General features: G+C 39.3%; 2 protein-coding genes across 4 annotated transcripts in view; both read left to right on the top strand.

The window, feature by feature from the left end:
- Window positions 1–4,331, top strand: part of LOC113167341 (protein jagged-1) — a 36,881-nt gene extending 32,550 nt beyond the window's left edge. The window contains exons 10-14 of one of the 2 annotated variants that reach the window (XM_026367882.1): window positions 494–607; window positions 1,000–1,046; window positions 1,382–1,558; window positions 2,563–2,713; window positions 2,794–4,331. In XM_026367882.1, coding sequence (XP_026223667.1) covers window positions 494–607; window positions 1,000–1,046; window positions 1,382–1,558; window positions 2,563–2,713; window positions 2,794–3,230 — 926 coding nt within the window. In that variant the 3' untranslated portion in view covers window positions 3,231–4,331. The remainder of the gene's footprint in view (window positions 1–493; window positions 608–999; window positions 1,047–1,381; window positions 1,559–2,562; window positions 2,714–2,793) is intronic. The other variant, XM_026367876.1, reaches the window with a different exon arrangement.
- Window positions 4,332–9,148: 4,817 nt separating this feature from the next.
- clasrp (CLK4-associating serine/arginine rich protein) lies at window positions 9,149–20,762 on the top strand. 2 transcript variants are annotated; one of them, XM_026369723.2, is made up of 21 exons: window positions 9,149–9,247; window positions 10,390–10,529; window positions 11,028–11,125; window positions 11,224–11,325; window positions 11,802–11,881; window positions 12,092–12,176; window positions 12,329–12,465; window positions 12,603–12,699; window positions 13,027–13,105; window positions 13,200–13,273; window positions 13,358–13,399; window positions 13,519–13,707; window positions 14,706–15,011; window positions 15,094–15,279; window positions 15,923–15,962; window positions 18,021–18,081; window positions 18,248–18,306; window positions 18,482–18,528; window positions 18,887–18,972; window positions 19,165–19,189; window positions 20,023–20,762. In XM_026369723.2, the coding sequence occupies exons 2-21, from the start codon at window positions 10,431–10,433 to the stop codon at window positions 20,063–20,065; spliced, it is 1,935 nt and encodes a 644-aa protein (XP_026225508.1). In that variant the 5' UTR covers window positions 9,149–9,247; window positions 10,390–10,430; the 3' UTR covers window positions 20,066–20,762. The 2 variants fall into 2 exon arrangements, 1 of the variants encoding a protein (XP_026225508.1); XR_003299508.1 differs by lacking the exons at window positions 19,165–19,189; window positions 20,023–20,762 and having other exon boundaries at window positions 15,923–15,966.
- Window positions 20,763–20,877: the final 115 nt, after the last annotated feature.

The following is a 20,877-nucleotide window of genomic DNA, read 5'->3' as shown; positions in this document are numbered from 1 at the left end:
TCTTTATTCATTCAGTGTTTCTTTCTAATCCTCCTGCTATCAGAGCCAAGCCCTCAGGGGTTCTCAGTGTTAACACTCCCAGAATGACAGAGGCTGGGAATAGACACACATAGACTTAACAGAAGCAGTGGTGCAGTAGGAGTGTTTGTGAGTTTATGAACAAACTGGCATGTTACAATCCACTTCGAAATGTTATTGTCCTAATTGTGTAATTCAATGGTCAGGGCTCAGTGGGAGACATACAGGATTACATCCTAGTTTTATGGGATGCCTGTTAGATGAAGGGTTAGATGTGATGTTTCATCTAATTTCAGTGAGAAGTGCGGCTAATTGGAACTATGCAACACCAAGTGGTGTTACTGTTGTTCTTGATCTGTGTAAATGTCTATTCAGCAGTGACAGATTAAAGTTTGTTTATTTAACATCTATCAGTATCAGTCCTTTTCTATCAGCTATATTACAAATAGTCTTGTCTGTTGTTTTGTCCCTTCAGACGCCAATGAGTGTGAAATGAGTATATGCGTCAACGCCCGCTCTTGTCGTAACCTGATCGGTGGATACCTGTGTGACTGTCTTCCTGGATGGACAGGGCCTAAATGTGACATCAGTGAGTATGAAGGGAAAGAGAAGAAGAAGGAAGAAAAGTAGTGAAACATGAAGAGCCGGAGTACAAAGTGTTGAAACAGCGGTTCCCCCTGCAGCCCCGAGACCCTGTGAACATGAGCTCATTTTAATTTGGTTCCGTCTTTCACATGATGTCACTGTAATAATGTAACAATAACCGATGAGAGTGTGTAAACTCCCGTTACTTTGTGCTACTATATTGCTGTAAAAGATACATCCTAGTTGCACAGTATCATCACTGTGAGTGTTGACTAATACCATGTGTCAGCCTGTTGTCTTTTCACTTGTATATTGTTGTTTTCAGCATCATAGATGCAGCATTGTTTTCTCTATGTGACAGGTTAATATAATGTTTCTGATTTCTCTGATTCCTAGGGAACAGCAGCTGTCAGGGTCTGTGTTTGAACAACGGACGGTGTGAGGTGAGAGCTCTGTGTGTCTGTCTAGTAGCTTGTTATGTTGTTGTATAGGGAGCCATGTTGGCAGTATTGGCGTGTGTGGTGTATGTTGTTAGTTTCTTAGTATGCGAGGAGCTACAACACTGACTTACTCTCCTGTCTTCCCTCCCACTCTTTCCTTTACACTGTGGTGACATTGTCATATATTTCATATTATTGCACTGTGTTTAAGGAAATCACTTTACTTAAGCAACACATTCTGTATTTCAGGCCTTCAGGTAGTACAAACTACTAGACTGTCTGTTTTACATGCATATACTCTAAATACAATAATGTGTACTACGTTTCATCCCACAAAGGACCAGGCGTCAGGATCCAGATGCTTGTGTCCACCTGGATTCTCGGGGAAATATTGTGAAAATAGCTCCAGTCCTTGTGACAGCGCCCCCTGCCTGAATGGAGGACAGTGTTTGGAGAAGGACAGAAGGACGCACACCTGCAACTGCCCTGTGGGATATTCAGGAAGCTCCTGTGAGGTTGGACAGCCTTCACAGACAATAGTTCAGTTAAAAATATTGCACCATTAAAATATTCACAGTTAAAGATACAGCAATACAGACAAGTTAATCAGATTTAGTCAAGTGTAATAAATATAAAATACTATATTATTTTATGAAGTAATTAAAAAAGGGATTATAGAAAAAAAAAGAAAAATTAAGCTCCAGTTCTAAAAGATAGTGACGTTTTTTTGCATTTTCAAGGAGATGTTTTATTTAAATCTTAGTGACATAACAAATTCTGTGGTTGAAAAGTTAAAGCCTGGAAGCAATTGTGAAACTGTAACATTACTGGATAAGAAACTGTTAACACAAGTCCACAAAAAGAAAACAAAAGTTTTTACAAAATATATGAACTCTCTGTCAAATTTATTTTATTGTTTCTTATGCCAGGAAGACAGAAGCTGTTCCCCGTGTAGTATAAATGTATGTGAGAGCTGCAGCCATGACATCAGGTCCAAGCATCAGTAACTCAGCTGATAAATTTCTACACTGTTCCCTCTCTGTCCTGATGTTATTACAAATGTGATTTAATTAAGTTTATGTTTGAGTTTATGGTCTTTTGAGATGGGAGGTTTAACCTACATAAAGTAGCTCTATGACTCATAGTGTTTATTAAAATCCATAAAAAACATAAATGTTGAATAAACAACAATATTAGATTTTCAAAAAACTACCGTGCTCATACACACATAGGAAGCGAGCCCTGAGGCATACTGTTGAGAAAGATTGTAGGCCTGTATCTTAAGTTGTTGGTGTAATTACAAATGTCAGAGGTACTTTTTTCCTTTTGGAACAGACTGGGAACTTCTGTTTTCACTTCAGGTCTCTAGCCCCAAGTTCATCTGAAGATATCATTTTGTCCCTTATCTCTTAAGGTGGAAGTACATTGAAAATAATTTGAATTGTAACTGAACATTGAGAACGATTAGAAAAAAACAGAGAGAGAACTGCATTCATAGTGTTATTTTTCATTATTTCAGATTGTGTTGGATCTGTGCAATCCCAACCCCTGCCACCACGACTTACCCTGTCACAGCACAGAGGACAGGTACATATGTGCCTGTTCTGAGGGTTACTATGGTAGTGAGTGTGTGAGCTTCAAAAATCCCTGCACTGGTCAGAACTGCCCAGGTAAGAGATGTCATTGTGCGTGTCTAAAAAAAAGTTCAAAATCTTTACAAATTCTAATGTCTCTGCTTCCATGTGTGTAGGTGCTATGTCTGACATGACGCACCAGGGTGTGAGCTTCTATATGATCCTGGTGGGTGTCATAGCTTTAGTGATGGTCTGTGGCTGTGCCGCGTGTGCATTCATCCTTTCCCATCTCCATCGAAAGCGGAAAAAGCAGCAGGCTGTCCCACAGGAAGAAGGCATCAACAACCAGAGGGAGTTTGTCAACCTCATCAGAAATGTGGACCGTCCCGTGCCCCTCATGTCCACCGCTGCGGTGCTTGCACACCCTCCAGCCATTGCCCCCGTCTCACGTTGCTACGAGGAGATTGAACTGACCCTGCCCCCCTCCCCTGCTCCCTCACACCCTTCTCCGGCACTAAAGCCAGCCCACGCTCCCAAACTGGACATTTCAAACCGGGAGAGGGAGAAGTTGAACCGCTTCCACTACACAGACAACCAGGAACTGGAGGTCTGACCCTCTGCGTGGTTTTTATTTTGCATCCTTTGTGCTCTTTTGCTCAGAGGATATATATCACAGTTGCAGTTATGAAAATGGGGTGACCCTTTGCCCTTCATGCACTCATATGGCTATCGTCAGATGGCTGAGGAGTAATGGCTACTAAGTAGAAGGATCAAAAGACTATGACAAGCAGCAATTGCATGATGTTTGACTGAAAGCCTCTTCAGACACTTTAATTCATCTGGAGACTTTAAGACTTGCCTTGGTATGCCTGAGATTCTGTCAGAAGGAAACAGCGGTTCCCTCTTTGGAGAAGCCTCTTGACACGTTTCCTGGGCTACGATGCCGTCTGGCTGGTGTTCAGACGTCTTTCTGTTTCAGACTCAACTCTGTAAGAGACAGAGAGCAATGAATGGATGGTTATTTAACACTTAGCGTGTTTCTGTGTGTGGTTGTGAGAGCGTGACAGAGAGCATGCATATTGTGAGTTTACGTGGATTAAAAGGAAGGAGAAACATTTTAATTAAAAAAGGTAATTTACTTGTACAAATGCACTAAAGCCAGTGCATATTTCCAAACTAAAGGTTTTTAAGCCTTCTGAAAATGGGTTTAAAACTAAACACTGTTGCCTGTATTGTCTCTACAGTTTGTCAAAGATGTATGATTTTTTTCATACCCATGTGTAAAAATAGCTTTTTGTATATAAATATATTGTACATACTGATGCCCTTTTTGTGTTGTGGTTTGGTCTGAAAGTATGTGTATTACTTTGCTGCCCCATTTCACTTTCCAATTGGATCGACCTGTAATAAAAGTGCATTTACTAACTATTTTAGTTTTTATTGCCTACAATCATTACTGGTAAATGTTATGGCCACGGGTCTTCCAGATGCTATAGGGAGGTGTCAGTGCTGCCACACAGATTAATGAATATCATCTGTGCTAGAGGGGACTAAAGTACTCCTCATCCTTTTTATATGCATAACAAGTGCATGCTTGGGGTACCATTTTATTGCCAGAGTACAGTCTCTTGGATCAACAAGGACATTTTCTGTATATTTGGTAGTTTTTTAATTAGCTCAGCTTTCTCAATGGGCAGTTGTCACAGAGAGTCACCAATGAGGGGCCACATGTCTGTTATTCTGAAATAATGTATTTCAAATTGTCAAAGAACTTAATTAAAAAATGTATTTATATAGATGCTGAATTTTATGGAAATGATTAAATGATATAACTTAAGAGAAGATGAGCCATAATAAGGAATCATCTGCTTTCAAAAATCGGTGTTGCTTACTCTTTGTGTTTGTGTGACTGCGTCTTACAGATACTATAACAGTGTCACAGGGAAGATATTACATGACAGAGGGCATGGCTCACAGCCACTGTGACTACAGTAGGTCAGTGGGTTACTATGTAATGTGAGGTATGTATCAGACCTTGTACATAGGAAAAATGGAAAACCACCTGATTAAGGCAGCGTTCCTAGAAAATGACTGGGAGAAATGTGTATGTTGAAGAAAAGTTGCTAAAAGTTTCCAGAGTACTTAACTTTTCAGGAAATTTGCTGTGACTTATAATATAGTAAATATCTCAATACCATTTATTGTAACTATTGGAGTTTCTAATGTTAGGGTATTTTTAATGAGTCCAATACTCCAGATTCAACAAAAACTGCGAAAAACATACATCTGACAAAACATTTATCTGACAATGTACAGTACATGTCAGACTGGTGTTAAGGTGGGAAATTCAATTTAAAGTATGGGAAAGGAAGGGTTTTTTTAGGTGGACCAGTGTAAAGTGGCTCAGCAGCAACAGTTAATGTGCAAATGGATGTGACGAATGTGACCTCCTGCCTGAGTAAACACTAGCAGGCTGGAAATTAACACGTTTCCCGTTACCACCCTGGTCAACTAGAAATGTAGGAAATAGTGCTTACACGCACACAGGCATGTGCTACTGTATAGAAACTGTAGAAAGTCCTGTCTACACCTGCAGTGAGACCTAAGATGTCAGATCACAGCTCAACCAACTGGAAAGGATAGTTGCTGCCCAGGTGGCCAGGTGAACTGGGCCAATTGCGGCAGAGCATTGGTGCATTTGGTTGTGCTCTGGTATTGGCCTCCCAAAGATGAGCCAACAGTGGCCCAATAACAATTACCGGATTTGGTTAGGTTTTAGGGTGTGGAGCTAGGCTGGTTTTGGCGAAGGAATGGCATATTGAGACACGTTTGTGCCAACTATGGGCCATGACCTAAGCTCAACTGAGCCAATTGTGGCTGAATGTTGGGGCATTTGATTGTATGTAGTATGTGGAGATGGGGCTTGTAGGCTTCTTTCTGTTGAAGTAAATTGATTCAGTCAAATGTTAAAAAAGGAAAATAATAATATTGATAACACTATTGATCCCCTTGGGAACATTATTGTTATATAAATGATGGCAGGAGGAATTGGGAATAAGTATACTACTATGTACTATAATGATACAATTCATCCATTTGACGTCCCCATCTTCCATCTACATGTTCTGCAACAGGGCTTGCAGTGGGTTTATCCACATTAACGAGCAGCCGATAAAGTTGACATACATGTGTGTTACTATGTGCTAACCACAATAGCCAGGCTCCCAGTGTTTGCTAATAATGTGCTTTTAAAAAACAGTGAGGTATGAGAGGTACCTGCACGCTTGTGTGTGTGTGTGTGTGTGTGTGTGTGTGTGTGTGTGTGTGTGTGTGTGTGTGTGTGTGTGTGTGTGTTTGTGGGCTACAGAGACAGACGTGAGCAAATTGATGCGCAGCTGGAACAATTATACAAGAATGAGTGATTCATTATTGTCCAGCTGGAACAAAGCTACAAAGCCACTATAAAGTTGATAGTTAAAGCAGCTGACTTCAGCTCACTCTCAACGTCTGTGCGTCAGGCTTTTATCCACTTTACATTTTGCGTCATAAACATAACTAAGAGCATTATTTTTCAGTCATTACTTTTACAATTTGTGTGAAATAATGTAACTTTACATTTTAGTAATACCTTTAGTGTCGCATAATTAAGCTCTTTGTGGTGTATTTGTTTTCTCTATTAAATGTGCTTCCAGTATTTTTACATGTTTACAGTGTTTGACAAAGATTGTCCTGATCTGTATGCTTCACAGCGCATCTGCTTCGGTACCACAGATTTCATCCTCCTCATCGGCTGTGTCCTTTGTCCATAATGTCTGAGTGTTACACAGTGTTACTCAATCAAGTCATCTGATCTGTATAGAAAGTCTACTGCTGCAGTCAAGATGGCTGAGAGTGATGATCCAGTTGCTGAGTGTGGTGATTAGAGAGATGATGACTTTGAGATGATTATTTTTTTGTTTTGTCTTGAAATCCTTTCATCCTTTACTGTTCAAAGATGATGTATTACATAGTTGACTTTTTGGACATCGGGGACACTGAGAATGTTTCAGCGTCATGGGTTGAAAATGGACGAAGCTTCTTGCCTCCCTACCAAAGGAGGGAGAGATGCAATGGAGTTGTTATGAAAGCACAAGAACAGCACAAGTCTATTGTCACATCAGCTAGTCTCACCCTTTGCATCCTTCACACATGCCCACCAAACAATCACTTCATCACTGATCATTTTATTATTGATTAAATCATTAGAGTGGCTTCTACTCCCCTGGCCATGGATTTTTCTTCTGTTGGTTGTATCAATGTTTTAAATACATTAACATGGTGTTTTGTGTGTTTTGTTGTATTTTACAGCAGTTCTTCATGAGATTTTTACTACTCTGAAAACAACGAAGCAGCAGCAGAAAATGATTTTGCTGCAATTTCAGACCAACTTCCAGAAACCATTAAAGATGGCAGACATTGGATTATCTGATAAAGCTTGAAGAGAACAGTTCAACAAACATGAAATATAGAAGAAATCTGGCAAGCTATTTTTATTTATTCTTGTGTGAAGAATATTATTAATAACAGTATTGGTAATATTCCAACAGGGCACACATACAATACCTGGATGGACTTATTCGATGATGCCTGTGTGGAAGTGAACCAGTGGCAGTTGTGACTTTCATTTTCAGTTGTCATCCCCTTTATGTACATTTATGTATATGCAGTGTTGTAAAACAGAAAAATGTGACATTCTTTCATCACAGATGAATACAATAGAAAGATGTTGTACCATTTGTCTTTCAGGTTAACTATTTTGGTCTTGCAGGGGGAATGATTTTAAAATTAGATGGTAAATTGATTTTCAGTTTGGGAAAGGTGTATGGAAATAAACATACCCACTTGGTAAATGTAAGCAAAGTTTGTTGCCTGCAACACACTCTAAAATGTTGCAGCAGAGGCAAAATAAGATATATTATTAAGGCATATTATATATATAATATTCAAGCAACATCCAAAATTAGCATGTTCATTTACCACAGGTGAGGTATTATGATTGAGCACAAAAAGAGCATCCTCTAAGACGCCGTCCCTGCAAATAAAGAGGGGTTATAGCTAACAGCTATAAGCTTTAGCTTAGTCAGTTAAAAATGAATATTTCTCAACACAATAATGTAACAAATTTTGCATCTACTCTAAAAAATACTGTGAGGAAATTCAGGAACCCTATAAATTTCAGAGGACATTGCATGAGAAACTCTGTTGCTACCATGATAAATATAAACACATAGGCTCAGAAGTACTTGACAAAACTGTTAAGTTCTTTGGGCTTGATCTCATTTCAGTGGAAATATCTTCTGTGGTCAGACGACTCCATGTTTCAGTTTTTTTTTGGGGAGATTTGATGTTTCTGTGCGAAAAAAAGATCATCACCATCCTGGCTCTTATAGGGATATAAGAGATATACTTGCATATCAGGGCCATCCTGTCTCTTTTCCAGAAGGTCATTAGATATTTTAGCAGGACAATTCTGGCCCTGATTCTGCACAGGCTATAAAATGTTGAAAGGGACTGCACTGGATAACAAGTAATCATTGGATCACAAGTATTGATCTTATTATACAGTAGTATTAACATGTAACCAGTACTTCAATGTTGTAGCTTCATATTGTGTTGGGTATATTATGTAACACACTTTAAATTACAGTAAAATGCATATGTGTGTAAAATCTTAATTTTGAAATAATTTAGAAACTAACGCTTTTAGATAAATGTTGTTGAAATAGAAAGTTGACTCTTTAGTATTCTATAAATATAAAGTAGCACTAACCTCCATTTGTACTTGAGAGTAAATGTCAGTTTCTCTATGAAACAGGAGCCTGAAATAAATCGAAAAGGTTTTTCTGTCCTGGATTCTTCTGACAGTCAGTAGGTAAAAGTACAGTTCGTAAAATAAAATGTGCTGCTATGACTCATTTGTAAGACTGGATAATTTAAATGTTTATTCGGTTCTCCTGCAATGACTCAAAATTTTTCTTCATAGAATTAAGTTAAAGATACAGTTTAATTGACTTTGTTTCACGGGATACATTTCAAAAGTAAAATCCTCAATGTTGAGGAATTGATTGTCTTACAGGGACATCTTGTGGCCATTTTAGGTGCACAAACTAAAAAATATACACAATTTAAAAAAAAATTATGTGTAAAAATGAGTGTTAACTGATAACGAATTAATTGTTTTTTGCAGGTTACATTTCTAAAGATTATTATTATATATTATGTAAATTCAATAACTAGTTTCTATAACTGATTGATTGAAATAGTGCACCATAATCTTCCACCACTGAAAAGTGAAGCAATATCCAGCTGTTATAGGATGAAAACTGAAACTCTTAACAAAACCCCATGTTTGGTTGTTGCACTTTAACAAGTCCTAATGTTTATGAACACATGATTAGAGTCTGTGATTATTTTACAGTGTGTCCACCTGTACTCTACTGCTGTTAATAGAAGCGTGCAGCGCCCCCGCAGGCGCAGCTCGGTACTGCACCGACCAACAGTTTGCAGGGAGAAGGAGGCGTGTGACGCTCGCTACCAGCGCCTTGGTGGACCGAAAACAACCCCAGTGTGTGTTAGTGGTCAGCAAAACAGGTACACCGGGGCACTCAGGACTACACTGAATGTATCGTGCGTCTGTATTTCTTGTATTGTTGGGGTTAATGAGGCTGTGATACACGCACTGATTCCAACGTCTTTGCAGCCTAGCCCTAACTAAGCTAAGCTAGGTTAGCTGTAATGCTAACGCTACATGGCTACTAGCGTTGTAAAGGCCCACTCTGCATGCGCAATAAGGTCGCTGTGTATGCTAACAAACTCCACGATAACTTTGGAAACATTTCTATTTCGCATCGTATTAGTCATAAAAGGTGTGAGGTGAAGGTGCAAGTGAAATAAGGAAATGAACAGTCTAAATAACGTAACAACAGAAAAGCAGTGCTGTAGGCGGTAAGCTTGTGTTACATAGTTAACATTAGCTCGGTTAGCTGGTTTGTTCGAGGCGCTTTAGCTCAACTAACTAGCATAACTAACATTTACATTTAACTAACGTGACTAAATAACCAGATATTGAGGTGATGAAGATAATCTCGTCAATAATATGTCAATGCTATTTGGTAATATCCGGTGGTAACTCAATATTTAGTCCATGCAGTCACAAAGCTTAGATGTAGTTAGGAAATATATCAGACACATGGAATAGCTTGCACCACACTTTATTAAATTACCAGTATTATACATAAATATACTTGCTTATATATTGCTTTAGTTAAACCGTGACTTAAATGTCCTACATTCTGCAAGACCAATTATATTTTAAAGTCCTTAGGACACGAGTTAGTAGTTTAAGTCACACATACACACAATTTGTGTACATTTATTTGTTTTTAACTAATAGGTTGAATAAAACGTCTAAGTGACAACAAAATGTACTGATATCACAGACGAGTTAATAATTATGTATAATTTTCTTGTCAAGCCATACTACACAGGATCACATGACACAAAATAATAAGACATATTAGTAAACAACTGAAATTCATGTTCCAAAGAGGTAAAGAAAAGCAGTATGTAGAAAAGATGTATATTAGAGTGGTGCAAGTGTGCCTGTGTATTTGAGTATTTACATTTAAAATAAACATTTTGTGTATATCTCTGTCCTGCATGCACTTTCGTCAGTATCTTTCAATTTCTTCACTTTTTTCTAATTCTATCTTTTTCTCTTTGTCGCTCTGCAGCAGCCGTGCCCCGCCGCGCCCCCACACCCAGCGGAGCCGTCATGTGGCAGGAGGCCCGCAAACATGAGCGCAAGCTCCGTGGAATGATGGTAGACTACAAACGCCGAGGCGAGCGCCGGCGGGAGTACTACGAGAAAATAGTAAGAGACCTGGCTCAGCAATGGATGCAGAAACTAGGGTAGTAGAAACCCTGAGAAAATTAGATTTTCTAGGTTCCAAGTGCTGTTAGTTTCTATTTTCTGCCAGCTGGTTTTTGTTCTAGCTGAATATCACGATTGGATGATGTTGACCCTATGAGGCCTGGTTATATGTTTGACACAGGAGTGTGGACAAGCTTCATACTACAATCAGGGGTGTGCAAATGCAGATATGTTCCAAACATGTGCTAGAAAACAACCTCCTGACAGCAAGAAGAACTGCTCATTTGTTTATTGTATTTGCCTGTAACATAAAAAAGTCCAAAAAAGAAGAATGTTTCCCATCTGGGGATGGTGAATTCAGTAAAGGTAAACAGACTATGAGTACTTCAGGTACGATTCTTTGAATTCAGCTGCCATGTCACCCAGTGCAGTAGTGTGGCTCAATAATATACAGTGCCATTTTGTTATGTTTGACTGCCTCATGTTTTGTCTCGACAGAAAAAAGATCCAGCTCAGTTTCTTCAGGTTCATGGCAGAGCCTACAAGATCCATCTGGATCCTGCAGTGGCACTGGCTGCTGAGAGCCCCATTAACATGTGAGGAGAGAAACTGCATACCACATATACCTGACATCAGACACGCTAACTGCACCAATGATCAGACTGTATCCCCTGTCTCCTTGTTTTGTGTAAAGGATGCCATGGCAAGGAGATGTGAACAACATGATTGACCGGTTTGATGTAAGGGCTCATCTCGACTACATCCCTACCTACACCCCTCCACTGCTTAACACAACGTAAGTCTTAAAATGAGTTGGACCCACATTTAACCCTATGGTCTGTCTAATATGAAAAGTCTATGTTTATGTTCAAAGTTCTTACTTTATAGATGTTCATAAGAGCAATGAAGGGACCTTCAGGTGCATATACGCTTGATGTAAAAGGAAAGAATATTTGCAAAGTTAGACAGATGAGTCATGAAATTAGTAAAATTAAAAACAACCTGTGAGGTTTTTAAACCAGCTTTTTACTTATCCCAAACATTTCTAAACAGAATCTGTTGTTAAGGCTAACCTTAAATATTTACCTTAAGTTTTGTTTTAGCTCAGAGTTGTACTAGACATAATTTCACAGTATATTCTTCTGGTTGTTACGTTTTAACTGAGTTACTAAGTAATTTACCAGGTCACTGTTGAGGTTATTGGCAGATGTTTCAGTGTCAGTTGGAATCCAAAATCGTGACGTATGAAAAACAGCCTTTTGTCTTGTTCAGAACACCAGAGCAGGAGATGGAGGAGAGGAAGTGCAATTATGAGCGGTACAGAGGCCTAGTGCAGAATGACTTTGCCAACAGTGAGTATTTATTCACAGAATATAGCTCATTATGTTCTTTCAAGAACCACTTAGGTTTCATTGTATAGTGTTGTCAAATCACTGCTAACAAATATCATACATACACATTGTTCTTGATGTCACAATAATAGTACAGTATGTTAACTTGCTCTCAGTGGGTATATTTTGCAGTTGTGCTGTGCTCTTAAACTCCCCGTTGTCCTACTCTAGTCTCTGAGGAGCAGTGTTTGTACCAGATCTACCTGGATGAGCTCTATGGTGGCCTGCAGAAACCTAACGAGGATGAGAAGAAAAAGTAAGTGAATTTAAAGTTGCTGTTTTATTCCTGTTCTGCATTTAATCCGTTTTTCTTTTTCTTTTTTTTCTTTTTTTTATTGTTGTTGTTTTTTTTTCACACTGTTTATTTTCATGCTGAAACATTCAGTGCAAATCTTTCTTTTTGTGCAGACTGGCTGAGAAAAAGGCCACCATTGGTTATACCTATGAAGATAGCACCGTAACGGAGCCTGAACCCCATTCAGACAAAGATGAAGAAAATTCAGAGAACAGTGAATCAGAAGAGGACGAGGGCATCCCAGACATTGGTGAGCAAATGGGGTTGTTTGATAACATTTTGAAAATGCCGGGATTCTGTTTCTGGGAATGTATGTGAATGTGTTAAATACTATGAGGACACTTTGTAATGCATTTTTTGTGTCATGGTTTCTGTGAATATATACAGATGTGGAAGTTGATGTTGATGAGCTGAACCAGGAACAAGTATTGGACCTTAACAAAATGGCGACCACATATGGAATGGCTGAAGGAGACTTTGTTAGGTGAGTAAGAAATTACACCATTATATTATTATAACTGTTTAAAAAAAATAAAAAATTTTTATTTTGGCCTAAAAATTCAGCAGATTGATTTGCCACAGTATTCATTCAAAAATTGGTAGAAGCACATAAAACAACCACACTTTCCATAGGGCACCCAGATTTGAGATAAGATATTCAGGTTTTTAACAAATTTAACAAAATGTTATGCAAAGTTTTCACCTAGTAAAGTACCGTTTTTGTTTTGTTTTTTTACGTCAATTATGAAATGGCTGCATTGGTTTATGTTGCTGATATTATAATTTTGTGAGCATGTTCCATGTTAATCAGGATGTTGAGGAAAGACAAGGAGGAAGTGGAGGCCATCAAACATGCCAAGGCTCTGGAGGCGGAGAAGGCCATGTACTCTGTAAGATGTTGCAATTGAGCAATTTGTGTCTGTGTACATCACTTTTGTCAATTTTTTGCCAACTTCATGAAGTATGTACATTTGATCCTCACAGGGCCGTCGTTCTCGCAGACAAAGGAGAGAGTTCAGAGAGAAGAGGCTAAAAGGTAGACAGATCAGCCCCCCAAGGTACGTTTGTTACATAAAAGCTTAAAGTGTTTTTCCCTAATTAAGAATTCACTCAACTCAAAACTTCATTCTCCTGGATTTCAGCTATGCCAGGAGAGACAGCCCAACATATGATCCCTATAAACGGTGAGTTAGCCCATTCTTTTGTCGTTCTTTCTGTTCATGTGTCCAGGTGTTGTCTTGTGTGTTACGTATTTTTAAACTGTATTTTCAGTAATTATTTTCTGATCTCTCTCTTCTCTCAGGCCAGAGTCAGAATCCAGCTCAGAGTCGCGGTCGCGCTCTCGTTCCCCGGGTCCTGAGAAGATCACGTTCATCACTAGCTTTGGAGGCAGCGATGATGAAGCTGCAGCAGCAACACAGACAACAGCTCCTCACTCTGGCCATACCCCCTCCAACTTGCAGCACCCTGCAGGTCATAGCAGGGGCTCCCGGTCGGTAACTTTCCCTCTTCCTGGCTTTTCATTGGTTATTTTCCTCTTGCAGTTATTATGTTCTTTGAAATGACCATAGTTGATCACACAAGAAGAATACTGATTGCTTTACATGGTAGGTGAGATGGATAAGTTTTCAGTTCAGACAACTGCTGATGATGTATTCATCTGTGCTTGTGTATAGGGAAAATATGTGTAGTCTTATCTTTCAGGAATACATTTACACTAACCCTAACCCCTCCAAAAGTTTTGGAACAGTGAGGCCAGTTCCTTTATTTTTGCTGTAGACTGAAAACATTTGGGTTTGACATTAAAAGATGAATGAGAAAAAAAAAAGTCAGCTTTTATTTTTTCTGATGTTATCGTCAGGATCCGATACATAACTTGGAAGAGAGCATCTTTTGTTTGCTGATTAATTTGCTCTGATTGATTTTCGCTTCTTTCAGCTGTACAATTGCTTGTTTTTTGCCCATTGACAGTTCTTTGGTTGTCATGTTGGTTACACCTCTTAACTATACAGGCAAAACCCAAATCTGAAACATAATCATCTGAAATAATCAATGTAATAGGACACATGGGCAAGAAAGCACACTGTCAGTCTCATCTTCCAATACTTTTGCTCACATGAAAAATGGGTGGGTTAAAACAAAATGTGCTATCTTCTAAGTTGTTTATCAGATCCAGACGTAAACATGTGGAAATAAGAACTGAAATGTTGATCTTTGGTCTCATATCTTTTGATATCGAACCCAAATTTTTCCGGTCCACAGCAAAAATAAAGGAACTGGTGTCATAGTTCCAATACTTTTGGAGAGGAGTGTATATTTTCATGATTGTGCATGTCACATTATAAAACACAGAAATCAGCAAATTTAATACCTGGTTATTTATGGCTCACCTTACGTGAATCAGTAAGACAACAAAGCAGAGATATTCCTAAGTTAGGCTAGGTGCTGGGCGGGTGTTGTTTCTAAAACACTGTAACTTTACTTGTCCAGGAGACGAAGGTCATCCTCCAGTCGCTCCCCTTCCTCCTCCTCCAGCTCCTCATCTCGGTCTTCCTCTCGCTCTTCTTCCCGTTCCCGCCGAGCACGACGAGGAAGAGGGGGGAGAGATGGGCGTCGCACACGAAGCCGTTCACGGTCAAGGCGGCGTTCCAGGTCTTACTCCAGAGGCAGAGGAGGGAATGGAGGAAGTGGTTCCTGGAGGAGACGTGACCGGACACCATCAAGGTCCAATGACCGAGACAGGGAGCGAGAGAGGGACCGAGAAAGAAGACGATATTCTGCACGCAGACGAACCAGGTAAGAGTCTTGCTTGTCCACCATCAACACGACAGTTACTATTTTATAATCCATATTTTAATTACTTTGCCTTTTGTGTCAGGTCTCGGTCCAGCTCACGGCAGGGGGGCAGTTCTAGGCGAGGGGGTCGGAGCAGTGGAGGCCACCGGCGAGGAGACAGCTGCAGCCGCAGTCCCTCTCGATCCCCCAGTCGTCCAAATCACAGTCCTTCCCCTGCTCATAGAGGAGCCCAGGCCTCTACCACCGTTGTCTCTGACAAACTAAGAAAGTAAGAAGATCTCGTTATAGCAGGGATACATGAATCTTTATCACTTCACTTCTGGGGAAAATGTCTTGACTCTGACTAAACATTTAGTCATGTTTGAAGATGTTGAAAAGAAAGAAAACTGATAGTAGTACAATGTATTATAATGTTTCTCATAATACTTTAAATGAAATTTTTATTTATTTATTTTTATTATTTGAAATAATGGTTAGTTTTGCCTCTGAAGAGAATTAACAAAATCACTTGGAGGAACTGCTCACAATTCATTCACTTACTATGACGTGATAGGTTAAAGTGGCTTCAGTTTGGGATATTAAACATATAGTTCTCGTGTTCATGTCGTTGTTTTCAACCAACATGTCTGTTTTGTAGTAATAATTGATGGTATGTTATATTGAAGAGGAATTGTACAGTAAGGAGTCTGTTCTGTCTATTAGCTGTGACGAAATGACTCCATAAAAAATGTAAGCCCAATGGTGCTATGTCATAATGTCCATGTCTTTATAGATTTTTCTAATTTTATGCATGGTAAAGATTTAAGTTTATTTATTACCAGCATTAGGATGTGTGAAAAAGTTGTATGTAAATCTTGATGAAATGTTCACCTCCGCGTTTTGTCTTTTTGTTTATTCCCTTCTATCTCCAGGCCTGATACTGCGGGTGGTAAAGAGACGGGAGCTGCCAAAGTCAGTAAGAATTTGATCTAACTGGGTTTCTTGCTAAAGCCTACGCCTCCCTCATCCCTGACAGGCTGACATGGTTGTCCACCAGACTGGGATGTAGAAGTCATTATTGCCCACAGAGAATAATTTTTTTTTTCTTGCTGCCCTCCAAAGCGGATGTATATCGCAGTGAAAGCCCCACATCTACTTTGAAATTGCCATTACAGTATTCTTGCCAGCATTGACACTGACTTGCTTAATGCTGCCATCTCTATATGGAGTGACTTGTGAAATAATTTGTTTTGAAGTGCTTGCAGTCTGGGTGGTGTATGTACGTATACATGTAGATGAGAGAGTGCAGTGTCTTTATACATGTGTTCATAGTTTCAAAGTACACTGCATTGAATCGCAGATCAGTGGCCCTAAGAGACTTGCTACTGTCTCTTGCCATCATGTGTTATTTGCTTAAGAACTTAAGAATCATTGCTAGCCAAGAGATGAGACTTTGATGAAAAAGTGTTTGCCCTGGACAGCAGTATCTAGGCTTATTTTAAGTGGCAGATAGTACTGTGACTTTTAAAATCAAATGTTGATTATAGCACACATATACTGAAGACTTAAGATGAGAGGTAAAGTACAGACACGCACACACACATATATATTTATCTATATATGTGTATAGACAACCAGCACCTCCAAAGCTTATCTTTTAAGTTGGTAAACATGCGAATGTAACATTGCAGGGAGCATAAGAGGTGCTGGCAGCATGGTATAGATTCTCTTTTAGTTTGCAGCCGTTTCTCTTAAAGAGCTGGTATTATGGATAACAAAAAAAAGAAGCTTTGGGAAGTGTTACTATAACGGTGAAGGTCGTGTTGTTCGGCCAAATGACTAAACTCTGTTTTTAACTTGTGTAAAATTATGAATCTCCTATCTCGTAAGTGAAACTGCACCTGTTTTGACATCACACCCCACCATTAAATTGAATGATTGAAGAAAAGCCCGCCTACACTGGGGGTACAGTGACTACCCAGTACAGAGCATACATCTGTAGACATGTTGCATTTTAGCTGGACGAGGACAAAGGCACAGCACTGGATGTGTACCCTAAACTTTACCTGACAAACTTTTAAGCCAAGTGCGCTCAGGAGCATTGTGTTTTTCTAAAGCTAAATTAGTGCTTTGGCAAGAATTGTGCCTCATTGATTAGGTTGAGTTTCCCTTGGCTGAGTGTGATTGTGGAAGGCTACACCTCCAGCCAGCCAGAGTAGATAGGTGCTCACAAATACTGTAGTATTTTTTTGTTAATATATTTTGAGGGATGTCTGATCTGTTTAAAATACAGGTTTAGAGAAATTTAAACAACTGTAGGTGAATAAAATGTTAGCTAAGTTTAAAATACGCTCTAAAACAAATGTAGAAAGGACCATAATACCAATTCTTTAAGATGAAATAACACTCATCTCTCTAACTGAGACTGTTTGCAGTATCAAACCCACTTCTCTTCTCACTGACAAGATTTGAATATGTTCCAACAGACAAGCAGGAAAATACAGTGGAAGTTACAATCTGCTTCTCTGTTAAACTTGCCTGCAGTGTTTTGACCTGCAGTTTTTCTTGCCTGGCTAGGTTCAAACGCCCCAGTGATGGGTGTGTCTCTGACAAAGTGCCACTGGCTCTCTGAACTTTTCTTAACTCACCAGACCTGAACTTGCTCTTGTTTCACTCTCTGACCGTCTCTTCTTCAGCCCTTTTCTCTTTATGTGCAGTGTTTGTACATATAAGATATTGTATAAAGGTTTGTGTAACTGGATCCTGTCCTGCTACTAAATTCTCCTACAGCAGGAGTGTGCATCTGTGTACACACACAGCCTGTTCAGCCTGTAAGATTTGAATTTGTTTACTCAACAAACATCACATGTAATTAATTTATCTTTGGCTCTTTTATCTCCAACAGCAACTGTTCATAAGGTGATAGTATCAAAATTGTGAAATAGCACTGTACCTTTAATCTTTTTGTCACTCACACTCACTCTTGTTAAGCTCTGAAAGGATGCGCTAACACAATTGTGTCACCTGCAGCCAAAGATGACCCCACAGGAACGGCTGAAGCTACGAATGCAGAAGGCTCTCAACAAGCAGTGTAAGTAGAGGACTCAGAGGGGATGTGTTTGTAGTTTGTGCACAAGTTAAGAAATGGTGGAGTACAGATCTGAACTTGTTGAGATGTGTCTGTTCTGCACTTTGTACAATTATGCAACTTACATTTGAATATTCTGTATTTATTTATTTATTTCCTCTTCCTGCAGCCAAGGCGGATAAAAAAGCTGCTCAGGTGAAGATCCAGCAACAGGAGAACAAACGACAGGTGTGTGTGTGTGTGTGTGTGTGTGTGTGTGTGTGTGTGTGTGTGTGTGTGTGTGTGTGTGTGTGTGTGTGTGTGTGTGTGTGTTATTGTGTGTTATCTTGTGCATGTGTTTGAGATCAGAAACAAAAACTTAATATTCTTCATTTCCTCTCATTGCTTTGTGTTTATTTTACAGGAGCGAGAGGGAGAACTACGTGCCATGGCACGCAAGATACGCATGAAGTAGGCTCTGTGTGTGTGTGTGTGTGTGTGTGTGTGCGTGCGTGCGTGCGTGCGTGCGTGTATGTCTTTATTTCCTTGTGTGGACTTTTCACAAGTTTAAAGAGCATTTTGGGGTTTAAGACTAGGTTTAGAATTAAACCTAGGTTATGTTAGTGTTAGTATAAAGTTTAGGGTTAACATTTAGTGGTGCTGATTAGGATTAGTGTCAGGGGTTAGGAAATGCATTATGTCAGTGAGTGAGATATTGAGACAAGACTGTGTGTGTGTGTGTGTGTGTGTGTGTGTGTGTGTGTGTGTGTGTGTAATTGGACTTTATATTGTATGTTGCAATTGTCTGACGCTGAGATTCTGGATATAGGGAGCGTGAGCGCCGTGAAAAAGAGAGGGATGAATGGGAAAGACAGTACGGCCGGCAGAGCCACTCGCCTTCTCCTTCCAAATATGGTAAGACTTAAGTTTTCTCATCACCAACAGCCATATGGATCCAATATTATAATAATAATCTGGTTTGCATACTTAAAAAGAAGTAACCAAAATATTTAATCAGCTCAGCCTCTTGCTGCTCTGACAGTTTTATAGTGTTTTAGATTCTCTGGCATGTTGTTTTGATCTGGCTCTGTGTCCTCTGTCCCTCAGGCCGAGAATACAACTCATACAGAAGGTATGTAAGTAACCACAAGAATCTGCAGAGAGCCAGTGATACAAAATGAATTATGTTTTTTTCCCCACATTAACACACAAACAATATCTCAAAGGCTCCTTGTATTAACGCTACTTCCAAATGGTGAACTATTTGGATTGTTCTCCTCTTAAATACACAGTTTGTCTCGAGTGTTGAGTCCTAAATATCAACAGACATTTTAGACAAAGACCGGAGTGTGAGACAGAGCATGTGATCAGTCTGGGCAGATTTTGGATGCAGTGCAAAGCCCCTTTTTTTAAAAACGTATTTATTTTTTATTTTATCGCTCTATCTTCAGCTCCAATTTCGCTCCGGTATCACTCACACCACGAGCCTGAAACACGCCCAGTCCTACCTCACAATGCACTTTTGAGCCAAATATTGTTTGTTTTTTTTGTTTTTTTTGTGGGGGGGGGGGGGGTGTAATGTTACAGTTTAAGCTACATGCATTTTTTTTTTTTTTACATTATATAGTTGAGATTTGGGCAGGATGCAAATTGAGCTGATAATGACTGCTCTGCTCACATCTTCTGGTTTGAGTCATCTGAATAAAAAGATCCAGTTACATCTACAGGAAACTTATACAGTACATTGTTCAGCTGATTTTATGTGTTGGGCTGTGGTCTTAAGTAAAAATGTGACTGCAAACTTAGTTCAATTGTCATACATTTATTACCAAGCATAGATTTACTGTTGTGTGCATATGAGCAAACCTGTAACATATGTGCATTTGTGGGTCATGTTTTTAATTTTGCCTGCTTTTATACTGACATCATTCCTCGTTATCAGCTCCTTTCTTTTCTTTTTTCCAGGAGGTCACGGTCCCGATCACGGAGTCCGTACTACAGACACTGAGCCGACAGCTGAACAATATTATCTTCCAGTGCGGGAGTTTGTCATTTCAAACACATTACTGAATGAAATTGTTGTAAGGAGATACGAGCAGATTGATCTTTGATTAATGACCAACAACAAATGTATACCTGAGCATGTATGTTCTCTGGTACTGTTTATGCATACACAGTTTAAAACTGAGACCGTGACACCTTAGTTTCATGAACTACACAGCTGATTGGTTCAGCCAAGCAGAGTTTGAGCTGCCGTCTTTGCTTAATCTTGTGAACCTCGCCTTACGAAATGAAGTTTCTTCTTTTCTGCATGCTCCCTTTCTTTTCTGAATCATCAGTCCTCGTCGGTGGAGACTTTTCTTGAGACATTTGTATTTCTTCAAAAATATGGTACCAAGCAATATCCTAACTATTAGCTACATCTTCTTCATGTTACCATGTTTTCCAACATTTAACTTTTCACCAATAAAAAATACACTAGGACCATTTGAAGCAAATGTCATGAGCCGATGTACAGGATATTTATACACATTAATTTTAAACCGATGAAGTCAAAGTTCACGTATTGTTTAAAAGCTATCGACTGCTCTTTTTGTACTTTCCCCAGCCAGCTCGTTAAAAACGACTTCTTTTCGTCTTTTCTTCTCGGTAACATGGACTGTTAATAAAAATACAGAATAAATAAAAGTGGAATTACAAACGTTTGATTTCTTGTCTTCATCCTTCATCTTTAAACCTGGATATATTTTTAAATTTTAATGTTGATCATGAAAATACTCCATACACCATCCCATGCTCTGTCAGAGTGCGTCTTTGTTT

The sequence above is a fragment of the Anabas testudineus genome, chromosome 13 (assembly GCF_900324465.2).
Source record: "Anabas testudineus chromosome 13, fAnaTes1.2, whole genome shotgun sequence".
Classification (NCBI taxonomy): domain Eukaryota; kingdom Metazoa; phylum Chordata; class Actinopteri; order Anabantiformes; family Anabantidae; genus Anabas; species Anabas testudineus.
The sequence above is the reverse complement of the archived record's forward strand: the minus strand, read 5'-3'. Positions and strand labels throughout refer to the sequence as shown.

Coding starts and splice junctions, on each gene's coding strand:
- clasrp (XM_026369723.2), top strand. CDS start 10,431: ATGTGGCAGGAGGCCCGCAAACATGAGCGCAAGCTCCGTGGAATGATG. Junction 13,274..13,357: donor AGACAGATCAGCCCCCCAAG/GTACGTTTGTTA, acceptor CCTGGATTTCAG/CTATGCCAGGAGAGACAGCC. Junction 15,280..15,922: donor GTCTCTGACAAACTAAGAAA/GTAAGAAGATCT, acceptor TTCTATCTCCAG/GCCTGATACTGCGGGTGGTA.